This window comes from Myotis myotis, unplaced genomic scaffold, assembly GCF_014108235.1.
Source record: "Myotis myotis isolate mMyoMyo1 unplaced genomic scaffold, mMyoMyo1.p scaffold_m19_p_2, whole genome shotgun sequence".
In the NCBI taxonomy this organism is placed as follows: Eukaryota; Metazoa; Chordata; class Mammalia; order Chiroptera; family Vespertilionidae; genus Myotis; species Myotis myotis.
The window spans coordinates 100,533,561-100,552,397 of NW_023416324.1; the positions used below are offsets into that span (position 1 = coordinate 100,533,561).

An 18,837-nucleotide genomic window follows, 5' to 3' on the forward strand; every position below is an offset into this window, starting at 1 on the left:
CCAGAAATAGGCAATTGTTGTTCATTGAGCATAGAGATTCAGTTTGGAAGATGAAAAAGATCTGGAGATGTGAATATACTTAATGTGAATGTACTTTAATGCCTTGAATATACACTGAAAAGGTACATTTTATGTTACACATAACTTACCACAATTTTTAAAATCCTGAAAAAACAGCAATTGCACAACAGTATGATTTTTTTTATTTTTGTTAATCTTCACCTGAGGATATTTTTCCACTGATTTTTAGAGAGAGTGAAAGGGAGGGAGAGAGACAGAGACACATCGATTGATTGCCTTCCACACGCACCCTGACCGGGGCCAGGGATGGAGCCTGCAACCCAGGTACGTGCCCTTGACTGGAATCAAACCCGCAACCCTTCAGTCTGTGGGCCAACGCTCTATCCACTGAGCTAAAGCAGCCAGGGCCATGACTGTACGGTTTTGATTCCATGTCTGTACAAAGAGAATGTGTATGGATATATATATATATATATAAAAATATTTTTTGTAGAAATTTTTTATCCTTTATCTTACTCTCTTACCTGACTCAGACAACCTAGTAAGGCTCCAGACTTCCCCACATGCTAACGCTGAGTTCTGCGTCTCCCACCCCATCTGTGGCATTCAAACTCAATTCCTAGCACCCTTTTCCTACCTCACACAGAACAAGCTATTCAGATTCTGGTTTATCTAATCAGCTTCCCAACCTCTATGTTAAATGTCACTGTAGACTCATCAAGCTCCAAAATATGTTCCAACATGAAAAAAATATTCAGGAAAAGCTCGCTCCTTGCCTCCTGTCAGCTCCAGTGTGGACATGTCTGATGAGATCAAATAAGAGAGATGAAAGGCTGGCACGAGAAGGGATAGAACCATGGCTGTTGGAGAATGCACAGTATGTGGCAACAGGCTTTGCAGCTCTTGTCTCTCAAGTACATTAAAAATTAAAGTTTTAGAAGACAACATGTCAACAGTCCAGCATGTAATATAGATGATATTCCTATGGGCAGGAAGTCACAGCTTAAAACATAATTACAAGAAATGTAAAATCAACAAATCTGGGATAATTTTCCTTCTAGTTTAGTACAACCCTAGCTATAAACATGACCTCTACTAAGGTTTATTTAAATGATTATCTGAAGAACAAACACAACATTACTGAAAATAAAGAGTGTCAGAATAAAGCTCTTCTCTTCCATCACCAATCCGTAGCTGTTGATGTTTCCCTGGCCCAGTGGAGGGGCAGAAATGAAAGCTCACTTCCTGTGCCCACATTTAGCAACAGAAAAAGCCATCCAGAAGATGGTTCAAGGAACTACCACAAAGGAAAGGGATGAGATTTATAAATAAATACATACATACATACATAAACAAACAAACAAGTCAAGACAGCACAGTCCTGATAGTTTTCTCTAGGACTATAGGGTACAGAACAACCAGAACTGAAAGGTATCTTTTCTACCAACAAATCTTCATTCATTTACTAAAAAATTAAGAGCTCAGCCCTGGCAGGGTAGCTCAGTTACTTAGAGCATTATCCCAATATGCCAAGGTCACGGGTTGGATTCCCAGTAAGGGCACATAAAAGAATCAACCAATGAATGCACGAATAAGTGGCACAACAAATCAATGTTTCTCTCTCTTTCAAATCAATAAAAAAAAATTTAGAGCTCTATTTCCTAACCATACAAACAGGCATAGAGCACTGAAGTTTTGTTGTTTTTGTGGGTTTTTAAAAAATATGGAACACTTCACAAATTTGCACTGGGGCTATGCCAATCTTTTCTGGATCGTCCAATTTTAGTATATGTGCATTTTAGTATAAACCAGCACAGAGCACTGAAGTTTTAGGAACACACTCACTTCCATGACATTTACCCTTTTCGTAGCAACAGTGGCCACAGTGTCAGGGAAAATCCTTAATGGCTGTTTTTCTAGTGGTTCTTCATGGCTTAGCTATTAAGTCCCACCAAAACTAGAAAGCACATACTACAACAAGCATCCAGTACATACTTTTAAGAGAAATCTCTGTATACAGTCCTTTTTAAATATCTCAAATATGTGCACTTCCCTCATCATTTAGAATTATGTCATTAACAGTGGTTCCCAAAGTATGGTCTGGAAACCTGAGGCGGGAAGGGCCGAGTGGTCTGTAAGACCTTTCCAAGAAGTCTAGCAGATCAAAACTATTGTTCATAATAATGCTAAGGAGTTCCTAAGAAGCTGATATACTGATATAGCCTTGTGCACTGTGTTGACCCTTTTGCTGACAGTGCAAAAGCAGTAACAGGTACAACTGCTGGTCTCTCAGCACTAATCAAAGCAGTTGTAGCATAACCAAATTCTTCATGTACTTAACAGGAAAACAATGCCAATTTCTCTTTTTAAAAAAAAATATATTTTATTGATTTTTCACAGAGAGGAAGGGAGAGGGATAGAGAGTTAGAAACATCAATGAGAGAGAAGCATCGATCAGCTGCCTCCTGCACACCATCTACTGGGAATGTGCCCGCAACCAAGGTACATGCCCTTGACTGGAATCGAACCTGGGACCCTTCAGTCCACAGGCCGAGGCTCTATCCACTGAGCTAAACCGGTTAGGGCGCCAATTTCTCTTTTAAGTGTCCTTGATGAAAATGGTACAGCCACTCTGGAAAAGTCTGTCAAACAACCTGGCAATTGTACTTTCCCAGAGAAAAGAAAACTTATCCTATATAACAAAAGCCTAATGTGCTAAGTGTCCGGTTGCCGGGTCGGCCATTCAACCAATCAAAGCGTAATATGCTAATGATATGCTAAGGCCGCTCAACCGCTTGCTATGACGTACACTGACCACCAGGGGGCAGACACACTGATTGGTAGGTTAGCTTGCTGCTGGGGTCTGACTGATCGGGACTGAGTGAGATGGGCCAGGCACACACTGGAGCCCTCCCGCAGTCCCTCCCCAGCTGGCCAACCTCCTGCATCTCTCCCTGGCCCTAATTGTGCACCAGTGGGGTCCCTCGGCCTGGCCTGCACCCTCTCGCAATCCAGGACCCCTTGGGGGATGTCAAAGAGCTGATTTTGGCCTAATCCTGCAGGCCAGGCTGAGGGACCCCACTGGTGCATGAATTCGTGCACTGGGCCTCTAGTGTTTACATAAAAACCTGTCCACAAATTTCACAATAGCTTTATTATTAACTAGAGGCCTGGTGCATGAAATTCGTGCACGGGTAGGATCCCTAGGCCTGGCCAGCGATCAGGGCCAATCAGGGCCTTCCGGCTGCCAACGGGGTCTTCCTTCCCCAGCTGCCCAGCAGGGCCTTCCTTTGTTCCGCGCCGCCCCCTGGTGGTCAGCACACATCATAGCGAGCTATCAAACTCCTGGTCTCCAGGTCAAACTCCTGAAGGGACACTTTGCATATTAGCCTTTAAATATATAGGTAGCCCTAAATTGCAAACAGCCCAAATGTTATACTCTTTACTGATACTATATATCCACTGTATTATTAGTCTTTATATTTTACATATATTTTAAATATTATATCAACTTAATATTTAATACATTTTTAATAAAGGAAGATATCCTTGATGAAGCAGTACAAATTATGAATGTTATTAAATCTTGATCCTTGACCTTCATTTTTGTCACTTCTGATGAAAAGAAAGGTATGCATATCCTAGCCATTGTGGCTCAGATGGTTGGAGCACCAAAAGGTGGTGGGTTCGATTCCCGGCACATGCTCAGGTTGCGGTTTGATTCCCAGTTGGGGGAAACTGATCGATGTTTCTTTCTCACATGGATGTTTTTCTCTCTCTCTGAAATCAATTTTTTTTAAAAAGTTTTAAAAAAAGAGGTATGCATAATGCTCTTCTGCTACATACCAAGTTAAGCCAGCTGTCTCAAGGAAAAGCACATACGTTATAAGAACGTAAATTAAATGCTTTTTTCATGATACAGTTTTACTGGAAACAATAACAAGACAAATCATGGTTTGTAGATGTTTCTTGAAATTCAACAAAATGAACCTGTCACTTTGAGGAAAACAATTGATAATAGTTTTCTACCAATAATAAAAGTCAAGATTTCAACTGAAAATTAGAATGTTGGAAAACTTGTATCCACCACCTTGAGCTTGACTGCTTCTCAATACTTAAGGGAAATCAATGGTGATACTAAAAAATGATTTAGTGATATCGTATAATGAAATGTGTCAGCAATTTGGAAGATCTGCCTTAACTTGGTGAATCATTTACTTTCCAAATGATAAACATAAGATGTTACAATGGGTAACTAGCCCATTTAAACTGCAGGACAGAACAATTAATGTTAATGTACCACATGTATAAAGTTCATTTGTAAGGTTTCAGATTTCACATCCAAATTAATCTTTAAGAAACTATCAGTTACCTCGTTTAGGTGTAGTAACAAAGAATACCCACAATTACTTAAAAGTCTATTAAAACACTCCTCCCCTTTCCAACTACTTATTTGTGTAAGACCACATTTTCTTCAAATAATTCAATCAAAATATATGGCAATAAACTGAGGCAAAGGAGATAGGAAAATCCAGTTGTCTTCTATGCAAAGCATTTTTAAATGTCTCAGTTTTCATTTCTAATATAGTAAATACCTATTGGCATAACTACCATAAGTTAATTTCTATTTTTAAAATGGGTGCTAAGACCGCTGGCCTATATTCTATTCCTACTGCTAGAATGTAAATTATTCAAATATTTGCTGCTGAGTACTTTGCTAAGCACTAAGACAATATTCAAAGTGCTCATAACATATCGGACACGTTCCCGGTGCCTGCTACCACCCCTCTGAGGAGCCGCAAGCCAGTCCCCGGCTGCGGGGCGCGGGGAGGCGGAAGCGGGCCCCGGAGAGCAGCCGGACCCAGGGCGGTCCCGCGAGGGGCTCCCCGGCCGGAAGGGGCGCGGAGAGCCAGGCCGGCGCCCAGGCCGGCGACTGGGCCGGCGGCCGCTCGCAGCCTACGTGGCGGGTGCTCAGCGCGGGCGGCCGGGAAGGGGCCCGACCTTTACCTGTTGGTCATTCCTGCCGCCACGCCCAGCATCTCTCCGCGTGGGCCGCCGTTCCTCCGCACCTCGGTCCCCGGCGCCCCAGCCGCGTCTTCCTTCCTCTCCGCCGCAGCCGGGTGTGGGCCGACGGGCGGGCCGCCGACAGGAAGGAGAGGAGGACCAGGGGCGGGGAGGCCACCGCCTCCGCCTCCGCCTCTTCCCGGAGCCGGCTAAGGGCCGGGCTGGCCACGCGAGGGCGCGCGGCGCAGGGGAAGGGGCAGTGGGGGCGTGGCGGGCGGGAGTCGCAGAGGCCCCGCCCCGCCCCGCCCCGCCCCGCCCCACACACGCGCTGGGGTGAGCGGCCGGGAGCCCAGGGCTTGAGGCGGAGAGGTCCCAGGACTGGACTCGGCCGCCTGTCTTGGGTGACAGCGTCGCTCACCGGGAGCGGGAGGAGCCGGCGGCTCTTATTCCCCACGACGTCTCTGATTCAGCTTTGCTCACGGACCGCGTGGCTCAGGAGGGGGCAGTTGGGCGCAAGGTGTTGGGGTCTACGGAGTTCCAACCTGTCCTGGTGAGGGGGCCTGAGGCGACTCCATAGGAAGGTGGCCAGCACCGAATCCCTGTCTGTGCACGAAACCTGGCGCGTTCTGGGGTGCTCACTGGGTTGTTCACTGCGCTTACGAATTGAGAACTAGGAAACCTAACCTTTCTTGAAACACCCCCGTCTTATCTCTGCCTGTTTCCTTCCTCCTTGCCCTCGTCCCTTCTGCCAATTCACTCTACCAAAACTTGAAATCTGCAAAGCATCTAATATAGGTTAATTACCCCGGACATAAAAAAGAATCTCTTCCAGGATATCTGATTTTTTGTTTTCTTTAATCCTCATCCGAGGACATGCTTAGAGAGAGGAAGGGGAAGAGAGAGAGAAAAACGATGTGAGATAGAAACATCAATTGGTTGCCTTCCTAGGTGCCCGGACTGGGAACTGGCAACCGAGGTTTGTTCCCAGACCAGGAATCCAAGGGGCAACTTTCGGTGCACAAGACCATTGCTCTACCAACTGAGCCCCTCAGTCTGGGCTAAGATATCTGATGATTTTGTAACTATACTTAATTTCTAATTACGGAATGAAAACTTTTGTCTCCTACTAGGCTAGATATGTGATGAGAAACACTGTATGCCTTTGACATCCTTAAATCAAGATAAATTCTAAGTAGAGCAAAAATTTACATGTAAAAAAAGAACATGTAAAAATACTAGAAGAAAACTTGGGAGAAAAAAATTAATGTTGGAGGGAAGAGAAACTTCCCAAACAAGATATAAACCCCAGAAGTCATAAAATTTGATATCGATAAATGTAATGACCAAAAAAAAGTCTAATTTCTTTATGACAAAAGAATCAGTAAGAAAACGTTCACTAATCCCGAAAAATAGACAAGGTATATACACAGGTTTCCACAGAAAAAAAAGAAATCCGAATGATTTTTAAAGGCACAAGAAAGTATCCAATATCAAATAAAAATTTAAGCCCCAGGCCTGTTGGCTCAGTGGATAGAGCCTTGGCCTGCAGACCAGAGTCCTGGGTGTGATTCCAGTCAAGGGCAAGTACCTCAGTTGCAGGCTCCTCCCCTGCCCCGGCCTTGGGCCAGACACAACAAAATCGATGTTTCTCTCACATAGATATTTCTCTATGTCTTTCCCTCTCTCTTCCATTCTCTCTAAAAATCAATGGAAAAATATCCTTGAGTGAGGATTAACAAAAAAAAATAAAAATAAAAAAAATTTAAAATACCATTTTTTAATATATGGGCAAAGATTAACAATTGGACAATATACTGTTTTGATGAGGATACAGGGAACAGGTGCTTTGGTTTACTGTTGATGGGAGAATAAATCCACACAATTTTTGTAGAGGACAAGTGGGCAATATCATAATGTGAAATTCAACTCCACTTTGATCAGGAAATCCACATTCTGGCATTTATCTTACAGATGTAGTCTTATGTGTACACAAACAGTATGCACAGGTTTTAAAGATGTCTAGGAAACAATTTATAAAGTAAATGACATAATGACTGGAATTTTCTTTAAAATGTGGGGGTGGGGTGGGGGATGTGTGTAGGAGTATCAGTGAAACAAAATTGGCCATAAGTTCATAACTGGTGAAGCTGGCTTATAGGTATATGGAGTTCTTTATATTAGTTTGTCTACTTTAGTGTATATTTAAAATTTCATAATGAAAATGTTTTAAAACTGGAAAGAATATACAAGGAGAATCTTCGTAGTTTTGTTTTGAAGAGCAACTGAGAAAGTTTATTTAAACAGGACATAAATAAATTATGGTTTTAATATATAATGTTATGCAGCTATCCTATCTAATAAAAGACAAAAAGGGTAATTGATCGTACCTTCGCTATGCTTCCCATTGGCTAATCAGGGTGATATGCAAATTAACCGCCAACCAAGATGGCGGCCGGCAGCCACACAGCTGAAGCGAGCAGGAGGCTTGCTTGCTCCAGTGATGGAGGAAGCCAAGGTTCCCCGCCTGCCACGGCCCGGCTCTAAGCTCCAAAAGCAACAAAGTTTCAATTATACAAGCTAAACAAACCCCAGATACTTGCTTTCAGCAGGCTGTGGCCTCAGAGCTGGAGCTGGCTCTCAGCTCCAGTGACAGCAACAAAGTTTCAATTATAGAAGGTAAATAAGTCCCAGAATTAAAAAAAAGAAAAAAAGGAGAGGCTGGGAGCTTCAGTCGTTGGCCAGCCTGAAAACGGCCCTCAGCCCCTCACCCAGGCTGGCCAGGCACCCCAGTGGGGACCCCCACCCTGAAGGGTGTGTGACCAGCTGCAAACAGCCATCAGCCCCTCACCCAGGCTGGCCAGGCACCCCAGTGGGGACCTCCACCCTGAAGGGGGTGTGACCAGCTGCAAATAGCAATCAGCCCCTCACCTAGGCTGGCCAGGCACCCAAGCGGGACCCCCACCCTGATCCGGGACACCCTTCAGGGCAAACCAGCCAAGCCTCACCAGTGCACCAGGCCTCTATCCTATATAATAAAACGGTAATATGCAAACTGACCCTAACAGCAGAAAGATTGGGAATGACTGGTCACTATGACACACACTGACCACCAGGGGGCAGACGCTCAATGCAGGAGCTGCCCTCTGGTGGTCAGTGCACTCCCAATGGGGGAGCTCTGCTCAGCCACAAGCCAGGCTGATGGCTGCCAGTACAGCAGTGGTGGTTGAAGCCTCTCCTGCCTCCTCAGAAGTGCTAAGGATGTCCCACTGCAGGTTAAGTCTGCTCCCTGCCGGCAAGTGGACATCCCCAAAGGGCTGCCGGGCTGCCAGAGGGATGTCTGATTGCCATCTTAGGCCCAATCCCTCGGGGAGCAGGCCTAAGCCAGCAGGTGGTCATCCCCCGAGGGGTCCCAGACTGCGAGAGGGCACAGGCCGGGCTGAGGGACCCCCCTCCCGAGTGCACAAATTTTTGTGCACCAGGCCTCTAGTCTATATAATAAAGAGCCAGGGTCATAATGACCGTTATGACCAAAGGCTGACCAGACCTGAAGTCAGTGCTGGGTTGCCATGGTGACCCAACACTGACTGGGCCACTGCAGGGGGCCCGACCCAGCACTGACTGACTAGGAGGCTGCGGCCTGGAGAGAGGCTGCAGAGAGAGAGAGAGAGGCAGGGTCTGATTCATAGCCTCTGTGGCAGCCATTGATCAGAACTTGCCTCTCTTTCTCTCCCTGCCTGGCCAACAGCTGCACCTCCATTTCTCTCCAGGCCTCCACCAGGGATGCTGATCAGCCCCGCCTTTCTGATCAGGCCCCATTGATAGGCCAAGAGACACTGACTGGCATAGAAACTGACCAATCAGAACCAGATCTGGGTGAATGTAAGGAGCCAATGGCTGCCTAGGAGGCAGAGCTTTTGATGCTGACTGTCATAGAAACTGACCAATCAGAACCAAATTGGCCAAAAGAGGACGGCAGTTGGGGGTGAGATCAGGCCTGCAGGGGAGGGCTTTTAGGGGTGATCAGGCAGGCAGAGGCAGTTAGGGGCGATCAGGCCAGCAGAGGAGAGCAGTTAGGGGCGAGATCAGGGCAGCAGGGGAGGGCTGTTGAGGGTGAAATCAAGACAGCAGGGGAGGGCAGTAGGGGTCGAGATCAGGCTGGCAAGGGAGGGCAGTTAAGGGTGATCAGGTAGGCAGAGGCAGTTGGGGGATCAATCAGGCCGGCAGGGGAGGGCAGTTAGGGGTGGTCAGGCAGGCAGGCAGAGAGGTTAGGGGCGATCAGGCAGACAGACAGAGGGGTTAGGGGTAATCAGGCAGGCAGGCAGGTGAGTGGTTAGGAGCCAATGGTCCCAGATTGTGAGAGGGGTGTCCGAACGCCGGTTTAGGTGGGCCTAAACTGGTGGTCAGACATCCCCCGAGGGGTCCCCGATTGGAGTGGGTTCAGGCTGGGCTGAGGGAACCCCCACTCCATGCATGAATTTTGTGCACCAGGCCTCTAGTTAAAAAATAAAAATAGGCTGCTTTGCAGATGTGAATGCCCCAGAGCTGCCCATGACCAACCATGATGAATCCTACTGTGTTCTTTGACATCTCCATTGCAGGTGAGCCCTTTAGGCTATGTCTCCTTCATGCTGTTTGCAGACAAGTTTCAAAGACAGCAGAAAACTCTTGTGCTCTGAGCACTGGTGGCCAGGGGGGCAGGGGTGGGGGGTGGTGGTGGTGGGTGGGATCTGGTTACAAAGATTCCTGATTTCACAGAATTATTTGGAATTTATGTGCCAGGTTGGTGACGTCACATGCCATAATGGTACAGACAGCAAGCCCTTCTATGGAGAGAAATTTGATGATAAGAATTTCATCCTCACTAATCATCTGAGAGATGCAAATCAAAATGACATAACCTACCACCTCACACCTGTCAGAATGGTTATCATCAACCAACAAGTGTTGGCGAGGTTGTGCAGAAAAGGGAAGCCTAGTACACTGCTGGTGGGAAAGCAGACTGGTGCAACCATTATGGAAAACAGTATGGAGTTTCCTCAAGAAATTAAAAATGGCCCTAAGCAGTTTGGCTCAGTGGATAGAGTGTCAGCCTATGAACTGAAAGATCCCAGGTTTGATTCTGGTCAAGGGCATGTACCTTGGTTGCAGGCACATCTCCAGTAGGAGGTGTGCATGAGGCAGCTGATCAATGCTTCTTTCTCATCGATGTTTCTAACTCTCTATCCTTCTCCCTTCCTCTCTGTAAAATAATCAATCAAAAAAGAAAAAAATTAGGAGGAAACCAAGATGGCGGCATAGGTAAACATCGGAGATTGCTGCCTCGCACAACCACTTCAAAAATACAACTAAATGATGGAACAGACATCATCCAGAACCACAGGAAGGCTGGCTGAGTGGAAATTATACAACGAGAAGGAAAGAGAAAAGCATACTGAGACTCAGAGGAGGTGCGGTGCGGAAGTAAAATACAAAGGTGCGGAGGTGCATGCAGAGAGGGCTGGTGGCTGAGGACACAATTGTCTTTTTCAATCAGGAGGGAGTCTCAAGCTCTGAGCTCCAGTTCTGGGTGAGACTTTGGGGACCCAGACTCATACGGGGAGAAACGGGACTGGCATCTGTGGGAACTCAAGGGCAGCTTTCTCTTGGAGGCGCTCACAGCAATTGCCGGGGCCTCTAAGGGCAGGACTGACAGCAGCCATACTGCTCGCTCCGCCCGCCCACCCTGTTGATCCCCTGGGACCCCGCCCTGCCCAAGCCCTGCACAGAGGCTTTTGCATATGAAAGGCCCGGACCTTTGTAATCTGAAAATTACTTAACAAACTGAAGCTGCCCCAAGGCCCCAGGGCAACTTGCATTGCTTTACAGCTGGCTTCTGCTGGGTAGCCTCAGGCAGAGGCTAGATTAGCACCTCCTTAGATCCAAGAGCCAGTGTACCCAGTGGTCAGATTGGGACCATCCAATTACTTCTCAGATCCATAAGGGACAAACTCAGGGGGCAGACTCAGTGAGCACCAAAGCCCCACTGAAGCAAATCTTGCCCCATAAGGGTGTCTTCTGCACAGAAGTTCTCCCACCGTAGACACAGCTGATTCTCACAGGCAATTGGCCTGGAGGTCAATTCCTCCCAGTGTTACCTACAACAATCAAGGCTTAACTACAACAAGACTGTGCACAAAGTCCACAAGGGGGTGCACCAAGAGTGTCTACCTCAGGTAATTGGGGAGGCTCAGCCACTGTGCCCTAAAAGACACTTAGCACAGAAAGCCACTCTATCAACACAGCGAAGCATAAAAAATGCCAAGACAAAGAAACAGGACACAAATGACAGAAATGGAGGAAAGTAAACTACTGGATATAGAGTTCAAAACAACACTTTTAAGGTTTTTCAAGAATTTTCTAGAAACCGCCGATAAACTTAATGAGACCCTCAAGAAATCTAGTGAGACCCTTGATGTTGTGATAAAGGACCAACTAGAAATTAAGCATACACTGACTGAAATAAAGAATATTATACAGACTCCCAACAGCAGGCCAGAGGATTGCAAGAATCAAGTCAAAGATCTGAAATCCGAAGAAGCAAAAAACACCCAACCGGAAAAGCAAAATGAAAAAAGAATCCAAAAATATGAAGATAGTGTAAGGAGCCTCTGGGACAACTTCAAAAGTACCAACATCCGAATTAAAGGGGTGCCAGAAGAAGAGAGAGAGCAAGATATTGAAAACCTATTTGAAGAAATAATGACAGAAAACTTCCCCTACCTGGTGGAAGAAATAGACTTACAAGTCCAGGAAGCACAGAGAACCCCAAACAAAAGGAATCCAAAGAGGACCACACCAAGACACATCATAATTAAAATGCCAAGAGCAAAAGACAAAGAGAGAATCTTAAAAGCAGCAAGAGAAAGACAGTCAATTATCTACAAGGGAGTATGCATACGACTGTCAGCTGGTTTCTCAACAGAAACTTTGCAGGCCAGAAGGGAGTGGCAAGAAATATTCAAAGTGATGAATACCAAGCAAGAACCTACAACCAAGAATACTTTATCCAGAAAAGCTATCATTCAGAATTGAAGGTCAGATAAAGAACTTCACTCATAAGGAAAAGCTAAAGGAGTTCATCACCACCAAACCAGTATTACATGAAATGCTGAAAGGTATCCTTTAAGAAGAGGAAGAAGAAGAAAAAGGTAAAGATACAAATTATGAACAATAAATACACATCTGTCAACAAGTGAATCTAAAAATCAAGTGAATAAGTAATCTGATGATCAGAATAAACTGGTGATTATAATAGAATCAGGGGTATAGAAAGGGAGTGGACTGACTAATCTTGCGGGGGAAAGGGGTGTGGGGGATGCGGGAAGAGACTGGACAAAAATCGTGCACCTATGAATGAGGACAGTGGTAGGGGGGTGAGGGCAGAGGGTGGGAGGGGAACTGGGTAGAGGGGAGCTATGGGGGGACAAAAAGGAACAACTGTAATAATCTGAACAATAAAGATTTAATAAAAAAAAAGAAAGAAATTAAAAATGGAACTCCCATTTGACCCAGTCATCCCACTTTTAGGAATATATCCTAAGAAAATTGAAACAACCATCAGAAAGAATATATGCATCCCTATGTTCTTAGCAGCTCAATTTACAATAGCTAAGGCTTGGAAACAGCCTAAGTGCCCATCAGCAGATGAGTGGACAAAAAACTATGGTACTTTTACACAATGGAATACTATCCAGCAATAAAAAAGAAAGAACTCTTACCATTTGCCACAGCATGGATGGACCTGGAGAGTATTATGCTGACTGAAATAAGCCAGTCAGAGAAAGATAAGTATCACATGATCACACTCATATGTGGAATCTAATGAACTAAATAAACTGATGATGAAAAATAGACCCAGAATCATAGAACACACTGTTGAACCTCAGAGGGTGGGCAGGCAGGACGGGTAAGAAGAGATCAACCGAAAACCAGTTTTAAGTGCAATAGAGAAAATAAACCCTTGCTACTGGATAGAGAAGCCATATAGCCTCAGAGGCCAACCCAAAAACACTGCCACCCAGAGGCTGAGCCACAAACTGACTCTTAGGTAAATACAAATTAAGGTAGTCCGGGACACAAATACGGCCTGCTTTAAAATCAGGAATGTGGTTTACAACACGGAGGAACAGTGTATCGCAGGGAAATTCAACACTCTCCTGAATACCTGGCAGGACTAAGGTGAGCCAGAATGAAGAGTAGAAGAACCGAAGGACCTTCACTACTGCAAACATTTTTTGTTTTCTTTTTTCACCTTTTAACTAAGAAACCAATTTTTTTTTCTTTTTCCATCACCCGATTTTACCCTTTTAATTACTACATTTTTATTTTTAACCAGCATTATTACTGCTACCACTTTACCATGTTTTAAAGTGCCATTTTATTTTCTCTTTATTTTATTTTGGGATTAGTATTCTCCATTCTATTTTCGTCGTTCCTTTAGCATCAGTTTTCCCTACCTCAATTTTACCTCTATGCTAAAACCTTCTTCCTCACTTTCCCCCTTTTGTTGTCCTGTTTCTCTTACCCTATTCCTGCTTTAGATTTTCCCTATTCCTTCTTTTTACCCCCTGTCAAAATTTCACCCTACTTATATATCCTATTTCCAATCCACTGCTCTAAATCCTTATACACCTATGCCTTATCTTTCTTCATTATCCAAAATTTTTTTCTCTCTTCTTTTATCTTTCTATTGGTTTGTTGCTGTTTGCTTGATTGTTGAGTATATTGGTTTTTTTTTGTTTTGTTTGTTTTCTGTTTTTTTTTTAGGACTGGTTGTGAGGTTGTTTTGCTTTTTCTTTTTATTTTTCCTGCTGCTTTTTCCCTCCCTCCCCCCACTCCCGGTTATTTTTGTGCTTTTGTTTTCCCTTGCCTCTCTTGATATTATTGGTTGTTTGTAGTTTGCATTCGTCTTCAGGGATCTGCTGCTGGAATTTGTTGGGATTAGTGGTGGTTCTATTGGAGTTTTCTCCTCATATAATAGTCTCTTCCCCGCTTTTTACGAAGATGGCGCCGAAAGCTAAGAAGGAAGCCCCTGCCCCTCCCAAAGCCGAAGCCAAAGCAAAGGCTTTGAAGGCAAAGAAAGCAGTGTTGAAAGGCGTCCACAGCCACAAAAAAAAAAGATCCGCACGTCACCCACTTTCCGACGGCCAAAGACACTAAGGCTCCGGAGGCAGCCTAAATACCCTCGTAAGAGCGCACCCAGGAGAAACAAGCTTGACCACTATGCCATCATCAAATTCCCCCTGACTACTGAGTCAGCCATGAAGAAGATAGAAGACAATAATACACTAGTGTTCATTGTGGATGTCAAGGCCAACAAGCACCAGATCAAACAGGCTGTGAAGAAGCTCTATGACATTGATGTGGCCAAGGTCAACACCCTGATCAGGCCTGATGGTGAGAAGAAGGCATATGTTCGATTGGGTCCTGACTATGATGCTTTGGATGTTGCCAACAAAATTGGAATCATCTAAACTGAGTCCAGCTGCCTAATTCTAAATATAAAAATTTTACACTGAAAAAAAAAATAGTCTCTTCCCCTCTTCTACTTCATTCTCTCTTTTTTTCTTTTTTCCCCCTCCTTTTTCCCAATTTCATTTTTGCACTCCTTTTTTTTCTTATTTTTCTTTTCTTTTTTCTCTTTTATCTTTTTCTCTTCTTTCTTCCTTATCCCCTAATTCTCTTAATTCGGGTGGTCACCTTTATTTGGGGTTATTAATATCATGAATATATTCGTGTTCAGTGCCTGGTACGTTGTGCCTTGTTGTGTTGTATTTTGTGCCTTTAAATCAACACAGCAGATCCAAGCAACAGCAGCCTCCTGATCACCACACCCTCTGTCTGAGGAACAGCAGCTGTACGTGAAGCCTCCCCCCACCAAGCAGAAGAGCCACCACAGCTGTGAGCAGCACCCACCAGAGGAGCTGCTGCCAACTGAGGAGCAGCTGCTACTGCAACTGCCCAAGGAGCAACCACAGCCCAAGGAGCCACTGCCACCCAGGGAGCAGCCACTGAACGATTCAACATCTAGATATATCAGTGAGATCAAACATGGGTAGACAAAGAAACCCCCAAAGGAAAGAAAAGGAGGACTCACCAGAAAAGCAGCTAAGTGATACAGAGGCATGCAACATGACAGAAAAATAATTCAGAATAAGGGTCCTAGAGTGCATAAACCGGATGGAGGAAAAAATCAATAACTTATGCAAGAAGCAAGAAGAAACAGATGAAAAAATCAATAACTTATGTAAGACCCAAGAAGAAATGAAGATCAATATAGCTGCAATAAACAACACCATTGAAAGTATCAACAGTAGACTAGGAGAAGTGGAGGACCAAATTAGTGAATTAGAAGACAAGGAAGCAAAACACACCCAAAATGTACTGCAATTGGATAAAAAAATTAAAAGAGAAGAGGAGAGCCTAAGGGAACTTTGGGACAACATGAAACGAAACAACATATGAATAATAGGGGTGCCAGAACAACAGAAAGAGGAACAAGGATTAGAAAACCTATTCAAAGAAATGATATCAGAAAACTTCCCTGAGGTGGGGAAGAAAAAAGTCACACAAGCCCAGAGAGTCCCAAACAAGGTGAACCCGAAAAGACCCACACCAAGACACATCATAATTACTATGGTAAATGTTCAGGACAAAGAGAGAATCTTAAAAAAATAAAAAAATTAAAAAATTAAAAAATAATAATAATAATAAAAAAGAGAGAATCTTACAGGCTGCAAGAGAGTGACGAAAAGTTACATACAAGGGATCTCCCATTAGATTATCAAATGATTTCTCAACAGAAACACATCAAGCCAGAAAAGAATGGACGGAAATTTACAAAGTGATGCAAAGCAAAGGACTGAATCCAAGAATACTCTATCCAGCAAGGCCATCATTCAAAATTGAAGGGGAAATAAGAAGCTTTACAGACAAAAAAAGGCTAAGGGAGTTTATCACCACCAAGCCAGCAATGCAAGAAATGCTAAAGGGACTGGTGTAAAAAGAAGAAATAAAAAGCTCAGAAAGAAAACAGTCACACAAAAAATGAAATGGCTACAAACAAGTACCTTTCAATAATAACTTTAAATGTAAATGGACTAAATGCTCCAAACAAAAGACATCGAGTGGCTGAATGGATAAAAAAAACATGACCCATACATTTGCTGTCTACAAGAGACCCACCTCATTAGAAGGGACTCACACAGACTGAAAGTGAAGGGATGGAAAAATATCTTTCAGGCAAATGGAAAGGAAAAGAAAGCTGGGGTAGCAATACTTATATCAGACAAAATAGACCTCAAAGTGAAGGCCATAACAAGAGATAAGGAAGGCCACTTCATAATACTAAAGGGATCAATACAACAAGAAGATATAACCCTGGTAAACATATATGCACCCAATGCAGGAGCACCCAAATACATAAAAAAACTCCTGGAAGATATCAGAGAGATTGACAACAACAATCATAGTAGGGGACTTTAATACACCACTGACATCACTGGATAAATCCTCTAGACAAACAATCAGCAAAGAAACAGCAATCCTAAATGACTCACTAGATCAGATGGACTTAATTGACATCTTCAGAACACTTCACCCCAAAGCCACGGAATATACATTCCACTCAAAGCTCTTATATGCATATATGCATTACCTATTTACACAGACAATAGGGTGATGAAGGCCTGGGGCAGGGCAGGAACCAGGTAGAGGGCCTAGGATCAGAAAAGTGGAGCATAGGATTAATGTTTTTTATCATAATCCTTTAAAATAAAATAAATACCCCTGGCCAGTGTGGTTCAGTGGTATTGACTGGCAAACTGAAGGGTTGCAGGTTCGTTCCCTGGGCCGAGTTGGGGTGTGTGTAGGAGGCATCCAATTGATCTGTCTATCTCACATCTCTCTCTCTCTCTCTCTCTCTCTCTCTCTCTCTCTCCCTCCCTCCCTCCCTCCCTCCCTCCCTTCCTCTTTCTCTAAAAGCAAATGGAAAAAATATCCTCATGATAGCTTTGCTGGGAAGAGTAATCTTGGTTGTAGGTCCTTGCTATTCATCACTTGAGTATTTCTTGCCACTCTCTTCTGGCTTGCAAAATTTCTGTTGAGAAATCAGCTGACAGTTGTATGAGCACTCCCTTGTAGATAACGAACTGCTTTTCTCTTGCTGCTTAAGATTCTCTCATTGCCTTTAGCCCTTGGCATTTTAATTATGATGTGTCTTGGTGTGATCCTCTTTGGGTTCCTCTTGTTTGGGACTCTCTGTGCTTCCTGGACTTGTAAGTCTATTTCTTTCACCAGGTAGGGGAAGTTTTCTGTTACTATTTCTTCAAATAGGTTTTCAATATTTTGCTCTCTCTCTTCTTCTGGCACGCCCATTATACAAATGTTGGTATACTTGAAGTTGTCCCAGAGACTCTTTACACTATATTCATATTTTTGGATGCTTTGTGCTCTTCTGATTGGATGTTTTTTATTTCCTCATATTTCAAATCATTGATTTTATTCTCAGAATCCTCTACTCTACTGTTGAATCCCTGTAAATTATATTTTATTTCAGTTAATATATGCTTAATTTCTGACTGGTCCTTTCCATTTTTTTGGCATTCTCACTAAGATCTTTGAAAGTCTCATTAAATCCCTTGAAGATCTCATGAAGATTCTTTTCTCTCTTTTTTAATGTATTTCATTATTTTACAGAGAGGGATAGAGAGTTAGAAACATTGATTAGAGAGAAACATCGGTCAGCTGCTTCCTGCACACCTCCTACTGGGGATGTGCCCACAACGAATGTACATGCCCTTGACTGGGATCGAACCTGGGACCTTTCAGTCCGTAGGCTGATGCTCTATCCACAGAGCCAAACCAGTTAGAGTTTGAGTAACCTTAACCATGGTTTTGAACTCTATATCCAGAGTTGTGGTGTTTCTTTGTCTCCGCATTTTGGCTGCTTCCCTGTGTTTGTTTCTATGTATTGGGTAGAGCTGCTTATGTCTCCTTGAGTTGGTAGAGTGGCCTTGTGTATTAGGTGGTCTAGAGAGCCAAATGGCTTGGCCTCCCTGGTCACCTGAGTTGGGCACTCTAGGTGCACCCCTGTGTGGGCTGTGTGCACAGTCTTGTTGAGACGTGATTGCTGTTGGTGTCACTGGGAGGAATTGACCTCCAAGCCACTTGGCTGTGAGGACCAGCTTTGACTACAGTGAGAGAGCTGCTATGCAGGAGATATCTCTATGGAGCAGGACTTGCTTCAGTGGGGCTTTGGTGCTCACTGAGTCTGCCTCTTGAGTGTGTCACTTATGGATGTATAGAGTTGTAATTTGCTATAGTCTGAAGCTGTTCATCAGGTGCACAAGCTCTAGGGCAGGGGTGGGCAAACTTTTTGACTCGAGGGCCACAATGGGTTCTTAAACTGGACCAGAGGGCCGGAACAAAAGCATGGATGAAGTGTTTGTGTGAACTAATATAAATTCAAAGTAAACATCATTACATAAAAGGGTACGGTCGTTTTTTTTTTTTTTTTAGTTTTATTCATTTCAAATGGGCCGGATCCGGCCCGCGGGCCATAGTTTGCCCACGGCTGCTCTAGGGCCTTCAGGGTGGTGCAGTCAGCCAGTGCCTGGGGCTATCCAGCAGGAGCTACAGAGAGATCTGCTGATTCTTCCTATTTGTATCATGTTTAGGAGTGCCCACTGAAGGCCCAGCTGTGAAATAAGGCAGGCTGGCGCTAGTGCTGGGTCTTAGGCCTTTTATTGATAGGTTTGGAGCTCCCTGACCCAG

The 18,837-nt window shown here is 44.2% G+C and overlaps 1 protein-coding gene and 1 pseudogene across 3 annotated transcripts in view; one reads left to right on the forward strand and one right to left on the reverse strand.

The window, feature by feature from the left end:
* The window catches only part of LIMS1 (LIM zinc finger domain containing 1), a 124,081-nt gene extending 118,868 nt beyond the window's left edge, over positions 1-5,213 (reverse strand). For all 3 annotated transcript variants that reach the window (XM_036352482.1, XM_036352479.1, XM_036352477.1), the window contains exon 1: positions 5,029-5,213. Coding sequence is in view for 1 of the 3 variants with exons in the window: in XM_036352477.1 (XP_036208370.1) it covers positions 5,029-5,060 (32 nt within the window). In the remaining 2 variants the exon portion in view is untranslated. The remainder of the gene's footprint in view (positions 1-5,028) is intronic.
* An 8,838-nt stretch (positions 5,214-14,051) lies between these two features.
* On the forward strand, positions 14,052-14,591 carry LOC118676291 (annotated as a pseudogene).
* The last annotated feature ends 4,246 nt before the right edge of the window (positions 14,592-18,837 follow it).